The following is a 13,673-nucleotide window of genomic DNA, read 5'->3' as shown; positions in this document are numbered from 1 at the left end:
AATATGTATTTCAGTGCTTCATTAGTAAACTTCAAAATGGCCATTTGCATGGCCATTTCGAAGTTTGGGGCTAGTGTAGACACGGCCTTTAAGATTTCCTCTTTGGCCATGTCTACATGGCTCCAGTCTTCAGGTCCACTGTTGGCAGAATTATGCTAAGTGGGTTTCTGGAAATTGCAAATGGCTTCCCATTTGCATACTCATACAGCTCATTAGCATAGCCATGTAAGATTTCACTCTTGGCAGAGGAGTCTGCCAGCAGTAAAGAGGCCGAGACACTCCTCTTCCGGCTAACTCCCCCCCGTCACCACTCTTGAGGCATAAGGTTCCACGGTAAATATAAGCACAAGACCTGTGAGGAACAGAAGGTACAGGTTGAATCTCTCTAATCCAGAACTCTCCCATCCGGCAACATCCATAATCCGGCATGAGCTTAGTTAGCTGGATGACCACTTATGTGTGGCCAAGTTTCTTATGGTCCCATAAAGTTTGTTTACAGCCAGCAGCCCTGACTCTCAGTGTTCTGTGCTTTTATTTAGCTGTAATTTGCCCCTAAATGTCTTCTAAGAGCCCAGTAAGTGGGGAAAGTGTTGGTAATGTGCAAGATAATATTGACCTCCTATGGTTGAGCAAATTCTCTTGTCTGGCACCAGTCATATCCCAAGGGTGCCAGACTAGAGAGGTGCAACCTGTATTTAGTTTTCAGAAACAGCCCTTGATTGTAGCCTCATTCCCCTTTGAGCAGAGGGTGTGGGGTTGGGATATGTGACTTGGGTCTGAATCAGGAACTCAAGAGTAGGAGTGGGCATAATGCCATTCAAGCCCACGCTGGTCCCAATTAAAGCCTGTTATTTTGGACGGGTTAGTCAACCCCAATTCCCCCAACCACCACCTTTATATTCAAGTTAGTGTATTTGTGACTTGCTGCTTTAAATCTATTCATTTGTCTCTGTCATCAGTCTCCTGCATGCCCTGCTCAATGGGCCCCCTTTGTGATGTCTATCCTTTTTATTGAACATACCACCAACATGTTGCCTTTTATTCTTAATTTTTAAACAGTTCCAGTTACAGATGTTTGACATTATTTGTACCACCTCCTGGGCCAATAGAGACAAGTGCTGTGAACTTCCTGCATTGGTAAGAACCCTTTTTTCAAACTACCATTGTATATTTTTTCTTGCATTAAGACCAAATACTTTTCCAATTTTCCTTGTGAAATCAATGGGTGGAATTTTCAAGATACCCTGTTTCTCTTTGGAGCATGAGTCTCATTTTAAGTCTTGTGCTCCTAAATTATTTCAGAGCCTTTGAATTGTCCCTTTAATATTTGTTGTCTTGATCTATGTATGTGTGTATTCTCAGCTGTTGGATTTCTATTTTTAATACAAACTTTCTATTTTGCTCTCTCCTCAGAGAGATGAAGAAAGTTGTCCAGCTCTTCCTCATTCTTGCTCCTGTTCTGAACTTAGCAAAGGACCACTTGGACCTCCTGGACCACCGGTAAGGTTTTGTTCATGTTTGTACTCCAGTGTACCAGGTGCTCTATTCTTCAGTTTTATTTGATGGGAAAAAGGGACATGGAGTACTAATTTAACTATTGCAGGTAAATTATTGCTGGCAGAGAGATGCATATCCATTCCACTTGGCTAGTGAAGAACTCTGTAAGTGAAGCAAATTCTTATGGCATAACCTAGCCTCAAGGCAATAAGATGGACTGGTTTTGTTCTGTGTTTGTACAGCAGCTAATGCAATAGGTTGCTGACCCATGAACTAGGGCTCCTAGGTGCTGTGGTAATGCAAATAATAATAATATGAAATTGGTTTCTTTCTGTAAAAATATGCCATGCAAATGCCACCCATTTATCACTTTTTTAAACTGTCATGGTGTTATCTGAGTGCTTTCTAGTGTAGCTGTTTAAATATACCTTGAAATCTAGCTTTCTGAAATCATCAATCAGTAACAATACATGTAGGAATTAAAGGCCAGATTGTGCCTGGACCTTAGGAGGTTGCAGAAGGTGTGGGGTAGGAAGATGGAAGAAGCTTTTGCCAGCTCGCATGGCCTGTGTTAGAGCCAAACATTTTTGCAGTCTCTATGTTTGGAGGTATTTAGGGACTGTTCCTCCTGTGGAGCTGTTGGACCACACAGGGTCACAAAAGGTGTATGTAGCCCTGCACTCCTTCCACGTGATCTCAGAGCAGGTTGGTTGCACTTCCAAAAGATGGTGCAACCTACAGTCTCCCTTGTATCAAGCTGCTCAGAGGAGATGATGGTTCATGGTCTCCGTAAACTTTCAGTGTTCTTACTTAGGCCAGTGGCTAAGTCAGTGGTGGGCAACTCGCGACCTATTAGGTTTCTGTGTGTGGCCCACAAGACGTTTTGTTTACTGTTGCCCATCGCAGGGTTGCCACATTCCACTGGTTTCCATCCTGTTGATTTTTTTCCTACCCCTTGTTACCAAAGTGACACATATGTAAAGAAGAGGTGCGTGAAGTGAGGTGCATGCTGACTGCATGCGATATTGACTGTGAGAGCCATGTGTTCCATCTGTATCCAATCAAAGCACTACTGTGCTTCAGTTGGCACACCCCACAAATTCTAGTTGTGGGAGTGCAAATAGCAAAACTACCCTATCCCAGGAGGTCATCTGGGTGACGACAGTCTTGCAGCGCAGTGAGATGGAGGGCTCCTCGTGCGGCCCACTCACTAGCCTAGGTTGCCCATCTTTGGACTAAATGCTACAATTTGGCCTCAGTGGACTGATTTCTAGCAGCTTAGAAATGGTAAATTTTGTTTGCAGTGATGCCATTTGTGTTTTCCCAGTGTCCCTAAAATAAGAATTTTACATAACTGTTCAATGTGGGTTTTTTTTCTTTTACATCTACAGTGTAAATCTGTATGATTAGCTTCTTTGCCCTGTCACTAAACTGATGTAGAGATTTTCATATTAATTGGTTGAGATGCGGAACTCAGGTGTGGAATTCATAGATACATTTATGGGAACACAGTGAGGTATGGATGGTATACAGTCATGTCAGCGAGGGACAGAGAAAAGGGGGAAGAGAGAAGAGCTGTTGTGATAAAGCAAAGAATGTCAACTCACGAAGAGAAATAGTTTTCTGAGAAGCCTTGAGTGCACAAATCAGACTAGATGCTGGCTCAACTCACGCTTCAGACACATGCACAGCAGATCCAAGCCGACACTTATCCTGACAGCATTGTGGGGTTAATCTTCTTACAAGAATGAATTGTTCTTCAATATGTTTTCTGTGTCTAGGCAGGAGAGTTCATTTCAAGTGGATATAGGAATCCAGTCAAAATTCTCACTATTTTATGGACAATATGATTTTTATCCTGTAGTCCTTCAGTGGTGTTAATGGGAGCCAGGTGTGTGGAAGAACTGCAGGACTAGCCCCTAAGGGCTGTAATGATCTGTCACCACTGCATGCTTTTCAACAAACACCTTTCCTCTGATGGGATGTTTTGCATTCAAGTGAAATTAACTCCAGTTAGGATTCTAGGATCAAACCAATTCCTACCATGACTCCTTGGTTGTATTTGGCCCCAGACCTTTACAGAAACATCCTTCTTGTCAATAGGGATAGACATTTTATTTCCACCATTCTTTTTTCTTGCACTGATTGTGCCTGTTATGGTGGCTAGAGAATCAAAATGGTATTGCCTCATATATGATTAGAGAACACAGGCCCATGGCATATTATAGGATAAGTCCTACCTATGTTGTTTCTTTCCTTTCAGTAATACAGTACTTCAGATGGACATTAATATTTAGCGGTTATCTAAAATCAGCCATTTTAGTTTACTCTATTTTACTGACATTAATTTAGCCCATTTTATTCTCTACATTTTGTCATTTTTTTCCTGTATGTCTAATGTTTAAGATATTATGATACTTATGGGAGAGGTGCCCCAGTGCCTTGTGGGTTATCCTGGGAAGGAGCAAGGCTAAGGGAGTAAACCCTGACAGAAAGTCCAGAGGGGAGTTCTAAGGCAGTTCTGTGCCAGCTTCTGGCATTGACCTGGCAACTCCTGCAGCTCAGCTGGTACCAGAGGTAGAGGTTATCCTCTCCTTTGGACTATATCAGTAAAGCCGAGAGGGGGACGCTGGCATCTGGGCAGCTCAGGATCCCCCCAAAAAAATTGCCCAGGCTCGTACCTGGAGAGGTACTCCAGCATCGCTTAACAGCATTGAACCAACACGGGAGGTAACAGATGCCAGTTATAAGCTCTTGCTCGATTGGCGTAGAGAACGAGCGCCAGGGGTTGCCTTCGACAGTGGGAGGGATCATTGCATCTCACTGGACAGTCATAGCCTGCCTTAAGCTGGGCATCCCCCAGCCACTAGGGTACTGTCCCGCCACAGTTCACCTGCCTCACTGGGTGCGTGAGGCTTAAGGTTCCCAAACCTGACAAGTGACTGAAATTTGAGCACCAGGCAAACCAATAAGAAAATCAACAAGAAAAGGGAACCATCAAAGTTTTAAGCTTGCTTGCTGGAATGTGCAGACCATGCTGACTGGTTTGACTGAAGATCTTCAGGACATCAGCGACACCCGAAAGACCACTGTCATCAATGAGGACCTGAAGAGGCTCTAAGTTGACATTGCTGCTCTGCAAGAGATGCGACTCGCAGATTCGGGATCTCTAAAGAAAAAGGACTACACCTTTTTCTGACAGGGTAAAGCCCAAGAAGAACCCAGGGAGCATGGTGTTGGCTTTGCCATCAGAAACACCCTTCTACAAATGGTGGGATTAGTCGTGGGCGGATCAGAAAGACTCCTTCAGGTCATACTTCAAACTCGCGCCGGTCCTGTCCACCTGATCAGCGCTTACGCTTCAACCCTGTGCGCCGCACCAGAAGTAAAAGACAAGTTCTATGATGTGCTTAGTGATGCCATAGCGCAAATACCTGCTGGCGAGCAACTGTACATTTTGGGTGACTTCAATGCAAGAGTTGGAGCCGATCGTGACTCGTGGCCTTCCTGCTTAGGCCACTTCGGTGTGGGAAAAATGAATGAAAACGGACAGCGTCTTCTCGAACTTTGCACATACCACAATCTGTGCATCACAAACACATTTTTCCAAACCAAGCCACAGCACAGTGTCATGGAGACACCCCTGCTCGAAACACTGGCATCAACTAGACGTGGTCATCACTAGACGTGATAACCTCAAAAACGTCCTTCTAACATGCAGTTATCATAGTGCCGACTGCGATACAGATCACTCACTAGTTTGCTCCAAACTCAAGGTGAGACCCAAGAAGCTGTACCACTCTAAACCAACTGGAAGGCCCTGCATTGATGCCAGAAAGACAGCAAACTCAGAGAGAGCCGAAAAGTTCAGAGTGACCCTCGAGGAGAATCTGCACAGCAGCCCTGGGGGTGCTGATGTCACATCCAGATGGCAGCATCTGAGGGATACAATTTACAACACAGCCTTGTTGGTGTTTGGAAGAAGAGCTAGAAACACAAATGACTGGTTCGAAGCTAACTCTGATGAGATGATTCCAGCCATCGAAAAGTAGTGTGCTGCACTCCTGGAGTACAAACTCTCACTGAGACAGAGTACCTTGCAAGCACTCAGAGCAGCCAGAAAAACAGTACAGCAGACAGCCAGGCCCTGTGCCAACAACTACTGGCTCAAGCTATGCAGCAGCATCCAGACCAGTACTGACTCTGGTGATCTCAGGGAAATGTACGAGGGCATCAAAAGAAGGCATTAGGACCCACCCAGAACAAGATGGCACCTCTGAAATCCAAATCTGGTGAAGTCATCACTGACAAAGCCAAAGAGATGGAGCGCTGGGTTGAGCACTACTCTGAGCTGCACTCATGCGAGAACATTGTGGTTGATACAGCCCTCGATGCCGTCGAGCTCCTACCACTAATGGACAAACTGGATCTGGAACCAACTGTGGACGAACTGAAGAAAGCCGTCAATAGCATTGCAGTAGGAGAGGCCCCAGGCCAGGATGGTATACCACCAGAGGTAATCAAGTGTGCCACGGACACCCTCCTGGAACCCCTACATGAGCTACTGTGCCTGTGCTGGAGAGAGGGAGAGGTTCCACAGGATAGGTGCGATGCTAACATTGTAACCTTGTATAAGAACAAAAGAGACAGAAGCGACTGCAACAATTACCATGGAATCTCTCTCCTAAGCATCACTGGTAAAATGTTCACTCGCGTCATCCTCAGCAGACTCCAGAAGATTGCTGAGAGGGTGTATCCTGAATCACAGTGCGGATTCCACGCAGAGAGATCTACCATTGACATGGTCTTCTCTCTGAGGCAGCTGCAGGAGAAATGCAGGGAGCAGAGGAAGCCACTCTGTATTGCCTTCATCGACCTCACCAAGGCCTTCGACTTTGTCAGCAGGGTTGGACTGTTCAATCTGCTCCACAAGATAGGCTGTCCACCACGGTTACTCAAGATGATCCAGTCTTTCCACGAAGACATGAGAGGAACCATCCAATATGATGGCACATTATCGGATGTTTTCAGAATCAGGAGTGGCATCAAACAAGGATGCGTCCTTGCTCCGACATTGTTCGGGATCTTCTTCGCACTCCTCCTGAAGCATGCCTTTGGATCTTCAACAGAGGGCATCTTTTTGCACACAAGATCTGATGGGAAACTGTTTAATTTTGCAAGGCTGAAAGCTAAATCTAAGGTGCAGGAAGTCGTCATCAGAGATATGCTGTTCGCAGATGACGCTGCTGTCGTATCACACACAGAAGACCAGCTTCAGAAGCTGCTGAATCAGTTCTCCAAAGCATGCAAGGACTTTGGGCTTTCCATCAGCCTAAAGAAGACAAACATACTTGGTCAGGATGTTGCTGAACCTCCATCAATCAGCATTGACAACTATACGTTAGAGGTTGTCCACGAGTTCGTTTACCTTGGGTCCACCATCACTCACACCCTGTCATTGGAGACTGAGCTAAATAGGAGGATCAGAAAAGCAGCCACAACTCTGTCCAGACTCAGCAAAAGAGTGTGGAATAACATTAAATTGTACACCCACACCAAAATGCAAGTCTACAGGGCCTGCATCCTCAGCACCCTCCTCTACGGCAGCGAGTCTTGGACCCTGTACGCCCATCAGGAAAAGAGCCTGAATGTCTTCCATTTGCACTGCCTCAGGCGCATTCTTGGGATATCATGGAAGGACAGAGTGCCCAACAACATCGTCCTCGAGTAAGCTGGAATTCCAACCATGCATACCTTCCTCAGGCAGCAGCGGCTCCGCTGGCTTGGCCACATCCACAGGATGAATGATGGAAGGATCCCAAAAGACATCCTGTATGGTGAGCTAGCCTCTGGCAAAAGACCTTCTGGACGCCCCCAGTTGCGCTACAAAGATGTTTGCGAGAGGGACCTCAGGGAGGTAGACATCGAGCTGGTCAGCTGGGAGGAGCTGGCAGATGATCGCAGCAGATGGAGGCAGGAATTACACAAGGGCCTTCAGAAGGGTGAGATGAGGATCAGACAGCTAGCAGAGGAGAAGTGAGCCCACAGAAAGCACAGTAAGGACCTGCCAGACACTCATTACACATGCAACAGATGCAGCAAGGACTGTCACTCTCGTGTGGGCCTTCACAGTCACAGTCGATGCTGCAAATGATGATCCCAAATGGAACTACGGAGGGCGCGATCCACAGTCCATGTAGACTGAAGGATGCTTACTACTACTGCGGGAGAGGTATCTAAGTTTTGAAGGAACCAGTGATCTAGTCATTTAGCAAATGGTGAGTAAAATATATTTTAGCTGGGCATTTGTAATGGGGTTCAGGGGTCCCTAAGCACTGCACCCCCTCTGCAGGCAGGATTGACTGTCACTCAGCAGGTAGGATGGGAAGTTTATTAGTCGACAGAGGCAAGGCTCAGTACAGAGGTGTCCATATGGCAGGCAGAGAAAGTCATTCCAATCCATGTTGGGGAGAGGAACCCGAGGGGTGCCCCATCTGGGGTCTAGCTTCCCCTCAGCACAGGCTAGCTGCCTTCCCACTCTTCTCCCCCCCAAACTTCTAACTGCTGCCTCCGCTTCAAAACCCCGCTTGGCTCCTCCCTGCTCTTTGTTCAGGTCAGAGGTGTTATCTGCCAGCTTAGGTTACAACCCCACGGGGTCTTCCTTAGCCCTGTGAGCTGCTCTGCCTGTCTCACACACATCCATCCTGACTCACACCCCCCACCCCCACTCCATCACAGAATTTATAAAAGTAACTGTGTGAGTACCCTCAGTTATCACAGTGGCACCAAGATAGAAGGATTTGGAGGTAGAAGCTCCCTTAGAACCATAAGTAAGAGCAGAATTTTGTTGGCATTCTCTTACAGTAAGCTAGGAAAACATCCTATGTGTTTCTTTGAGCTATGCATTGTTGAAGTTTTCTTTGTATTAGTTGGGGAACTAGAAAATAGTCTGTGTTAAGTCTCACATATCTGCCTTATGTACTTAGGAGAAAGGAAGGATTCTTGCCGATACTGAAATCTCTCAAGCATGGTGTTTGCCAGACAGTCCCAAATAGCTGTATATGTTTAGATATGTCAGAAACACTGTTTCAATGGAGGCACATAGCAAATGCACTTGCATTGCCTTATCTTCTGTAGCAGAAAAATTGCATGATAATAAACAGATGGCTCAGTAATTTTGAATACAGACAGACTCAGGCTATGTCTGAGGTAAACATGAATTTATTAAAATTGATTTTGTAATGCTGGATTTTATAAATTGGAATTTGAGTATCCTCACCCCCCACCATGTGCTTCCCATAAAGTTAACTTGTTGCTGCCACACTCAATCTGCAAACATCGACCGTTGGAGCCATGCATTGTGGGAACCTATCACACAGTTGCCTCATTGCCGCAGCATTCTGGGTATTTTTGCTGGCGCAGCATGGGAAAAAAATGCTCTGCAAGTGGTTGTGGGCATTTGACATCATATTCCCTTTGCCCTCATTTCCCTCCTAGGTAAGCAAACGTCCATTTTTCCAGGAAGAAGGAAGAAAAAGTGGGGCATCAACAAAGATCGCCAAATTAGCAGAAATGTCTTTCTTCTGTAACTGAATTGCTTTTTAATACTCTATCTGTAACTGAATTATCAAAGATTTTACAAGAAGCAGCAGGTGTGTGTCTTCTCAACTGGCACTCCACCAACTGTTCGTACTCCCTTGATTACATCTGATCCCTGAAAATAATACAGGAACAATGCAAATCTTGAAGAAGAAATAGATGGTAAAGGTTTTGAAAAAAGAGCTTGAGTGAGTCAGGGTTTTTGGTTTCCTAGTTCATTATACAGCTTCTGTGCATGGTCTGTCTTCTCAACTGGCCCTCCACCCACTCTTCTCTGTGTGAAGGGGTCCAGAGTTAGAAGAAATACAACAGAAGAGGCTGGGAAAAAATATTTTTGGCTTCCCTCTTCACTACACAGACATTGCCAACACAGGGAATGGAGGATGGGGATGGAAGGAAATGGTATTTGGGAGGTTGAAGAGCCAGTTGACATGGTCCCTGAAAATCTTTTTGAGCAGTGGGGTGTGGGGTCTGTGGCTCAAGGGCCACTTGAACTGTTCCCCCGAGACGGCAGCCAGGCCGTGCAATTTGTAGCTGCTGGGGAAGGCTTTCCCCCAGCTAGCCCCCAGTTTCCTTGTTGGGGGGGTGGGATGGGGGAGTACGGGTGGTAGGCCAGTTGAGGGGTTACCCCTCTGTGGCAGCCAGGTCTCGTGGTTTGTAGCTCTCAGGGTAGACTTCCCCCTGGTGACAGCTAGCCCCCAGTTTCCTTATTGTGGGGAGGGTGGGGGAGTTGGGTGAAAGGCCAGCCAAGGTGTTCCCCCCAGGCAGCAGCCAGGCCCCAGAATTCATAGCCAGTGGGCGAGATTTCCCCCAGCGACAACTAGCCCCCAGTTTCCTTGTGGTGGGTGAGGGGTACGGGGAGGTCTGAGTGGAAGGCCAGTTGAGTCGTTCCTCTCGGGCAGCAGCCAGGCCCTGGAATTTGTAGCCAGCTTGGTAGACTCCCCACCAGTGACAGCTATCCCCCAGTTTCCTCGTTGTGGCGAGGGGCATAGGGAGGTTTGGATGGAAGGCCAGTTGCGGTTTTCCCCCTGGGCAGCAGCTGGGCCCCACAAGTCTTCGCCGCCGGGGAGACTTCCACCAGGTGGCTGCAAATCCCCCAAATCTTTCCTCCCCTTGGAGTCCTCAGGACGTTGTGCTGCCTGGCAGCATGGTTAGCACTGAGCAGCTGGCATGTCCTTTTATTGGGTTGGGCGCTAGCCACGCGATGTGGTTGGGAGCAGGAAAGACCCCAACTTTGTGGCGCCTGTGGGGGAGTCGGGGGCGGGCCTGCACAAATGCTAACCCCTGTGAAGAAGTTTCTAGGCCTCCCATACAAACATGAAACCTCCTGCCACTGCCAACAGCCTTGCTGCCACATGATGTGGTGGGTAGCAGCTGGCTCCAGGCAGCACAGAAAAAAATACCAAGTGTTCGGTTATCAGAGGTAGCGACTGACCCACGAACTGCATGCTGAGGCTATTTGCAATGGGTAGATGTGCTCACAGCGCTAACAGCAAAGAAAGAAAGATGTTTCTCAGCCTCTCATAATACAAGCATGACCCCAAAGCCATGGGATTCCTGGTCCTGAAATGAAATTCACAGTCTGCCTGTTACCTAATTCCTGTGCACCTAGGGAGCAGTGAAGATGGAAGCAACGAGAGTGGAGCACTGTGGGACATTGTGGAGTATATACAGAACACCTCTGGAGACTAATAAATGCAATTGAAAGACATGGCACTTCCACACTAGCTTTCATTCGAACTTTTAGATTCAAACTTGATGCTACACTCACCCGGTTTCAGTGATGTCATGATATCAATATTACTGCTCCCTAAATCGAGCTAGTGGTCTTTACAGTGAAGACAGTCATGTTGTAATTTGAGCTAACTGCCTTAAATTCAAATTTATCTCATAGTGTAGACTTAACCTCAGTCCGCAACTGCTTCATGTGCAAAAATCTATTTGAAGTCTGTGGGAGGTTTGGATGTGGAAGATTTGTAGAATCAGTTCCTAATTGGTTTTAAGGAAATGCTCTCAATCCCACTTAAGGTGCATCTACACTTGCATTTCTCTTTCGAAAGAGGCATGCGAACGAGGGAATCAAAATGCAAATGAGGTAAATTTTGCATATTAGCACCTCATTTACATATTATTATTTTGAAAGAGCTTCTTTCGAAAGAAGAAAGCCAGTGTAGACACTGCTCTTTTGAAAGTAAACCCATCTTCGAAAGAATCGTTCTTCCCTTTATTTAATCTAATTCTTGACTCCCCCCACCCCTCTACTCTCTGATTTGCTCACCTTGATACATTTTTTTTCTGATTTATCAACCTTGATTACTATTTTTGGTTCTCTATGCCTTAAATGTTGAGCCTATTCTGGTATGGCTATGGTCTGAATAAGTGGGTCTGTCCCACGAAAGCTCACCCAGTAAATTATTTTGTTAGTCTTTAAAGTGCTGCTTTACTGCTTTTTTGTTTTTACAGCACATTGGTAATGAGACTGCTTCTTTAGCAACAAAATCCTAGTTGGTACTGCCAGATCTGGCATTGTCTCAGGAGGGCCAAATGCACCTCAGGCCTTGGGTCAAGGTGGGAGAAGTGGTCAGATCCATGCCCCTGGAAGGGGTGGGGCCAAGGGAAGAAGGGGCAGGTCCTAAGGCTGTTAGCTCTCATCATCACTCAGATCGCCCCCCTCCTTCCTTCACAGCCATGTGCAGTGGTGCAGTACAGCTGCCAGGGCACTTAAAATGCAAGTCCCTGGGATAACTGCCTCCTTTGCCTCCCCCACCATCTGCAGGGCTATACTCTCTACTTCAGTGACCCTTTCAGTTCTGACAGTGACTGCATCAGCTATGGCTCGCTGCCCACTCTGGGAGACCATCTACAGCTCCTGGAGCTGGAGTCGTCTCTCCTCTCCACCCCAGATCACAGTGCTCAGCCCCTCAGCTTCATTTGTTATGTGAACCAAGGCATGGGCAGATGTGCACCACAAAAGAAATATAAGGTGCCTCCTGTGGGTGGGGCTGGGCATTCTGATATTCAGCTGGGCAGCATCTGACTTGCTACTGAGTGACTGCCCAAAGCTCAGCTTACACGATACGCCGGCTCTGAGCTCATAAAACAGTTGTGCAAGTTGAAGTGCACTATATACAGGAGCTGTGTCTACACTGGCCCCTTCCTTTTGGAAGGGGCATGGAAATGAGCAAGGTCAAAAGAAGGTAGTGAGGTGCTACTGTGAATATGCAGCACCTCATTAGCATAATGGCAGCCATGGTGATTCGAAAGTGCTGCTTTCAAATCATGCACTGCCTGTGCAGACAAGGGCCTTCCGAAAGGACCCTCCGGAGTTCGAAAGCCCCTTCTTCCTAACACCAGATAGGAAGAAGGGGCTTTCGAAGACTGGGGGGTCCTTTTGAAAGGCTCCTGTCTACACGGGTGGCATGTGATTTGAAAGCCGCACTTTCGAGTCGCCACAGCTGCCATAATGCTAATGAGGCGCTTGCATATGCATGGCAGCACCTCATTCACATTTTTGGACTCGCTCATTATCATGACCCTTCTGAAAGGAAGATGCTAATGTAGAAACAGCTTGGGACTACACATCACAAAGAATAAACGTACTTACTGCTGTGTATGTTTCTTTGTATTTGACTGGTTTTTAGTTGCTGCGTTGTTGATCCAGGTGCTGCCAGGTGTGAGTAGCATTGTCTCTTAGAATGTTTCAAACATTTTATATCACACCATTCAGGTGTGGAAAAAATGGGCCCTATATAAGTTAATAAACTAAATTGTTGTAAAACAAAAATTTTTATTATACACTAAGAAAAACAAATGTGCATAATATATTTATTATTATAACTTATAATAAAGTTTTAATGCTCGCACTGATTAAAGTACATTTTCTTTTATAGTATTGGATGCTTCTGTCTCTTCCGGTTATACTAACTGTGAAAAAACACACATTTTTCATAGAATCATAGATAATAGGCTGGGAAGGACCTGCTGGATCATCTCAGCCAAACTCTTTTGCCTTGACCACAATTTTAATTTACTTTGTTTCTCCTGAGATATACTGCATTCTTAAAAACGTATAGTGATCTCACAGTTATTTCCAGAGGCAAATCATATACATAATCATCTGTTGAAACTGGGACTCTAACCGTGTAGTCTGTAATGAAGAAAAAACTTAGACATGCAAGGTAAAAGAGTCTTCATTTTAGTGAAGCTCTCATTGTCTAAGCTTTAAAATCCTCAAGTTATAGCTTTGCAAACTTGAAGAACTCACAGGAAGCCTTTTTTTTTCTTATGCTAATGTTCCACTTGAGATAACAGATGTCACATGAACAAAAAAAGTAGAGCATGCCAAATGGAAAAAGGAATTGCATTGTCTTGTTTTGATTTAGAGAACAATTGACTGTGTTATGAAGTTTAATTTCCTATGTACATGAATTACATTAGTGTCCTATGAAAAAGTCACCTGGATAGTCAGGAAAGTAAAAATGCAAGTGAATCTGATCAATTTTTATCACTTCTTTCAGTATGATCAAAAATGTTTCCCATGACATTATTTGTATAAATTTAGGTTTGATTAGAAGGGT

General features: G+C 45.7%; 1 protein-coding gene across 3 annotated transcripts in view; it reads left to right on the top strand.

Annotated features, from left to right (window-relative positions):
- Positions 1-13,673, top strand: part of COL14A1 (collagen type XIV alpha 1 chain) — a 195,452-nt gene that overhangs the window by 131,265 nt on the left and 50,514 nt on the right. For all 3 annotated transcript variants that reach the window (XM_074986728.1, XM_074986726.1, XM_074986727.1), the window contains 2 exons: positions 1,060-1,137; positions 1,414-1,500. In XM_074986728.1, coding sequence (XP_074842829.1) covers positions 1,060-1,137; positions 1,414-1,500 — 165 coding nt within the window. The remainder of the gene's footprint in view (positions 1-1,059; positions 1,138-1,413; positions 1,501-13,673) is intronic.

This window comes from Carettochelys insculpta, chromosome 2 (assembly GCF_033958435.1).
Source record: "Carettochelys insculpta isolate YL-2023 chromosome 2, ASM3395843v1, whole genome shotgun sequence".
Classification (NCBI taxonomy): domain Eukaryota; kingdom Metazoa; phylum Chordata; order Testudines; family Carettochelyidae; genus Carettochelys; species Carettochelys insculpta.
This window is presented reverse-complemented; position numbering and strand designations above follow the sequence as displayed.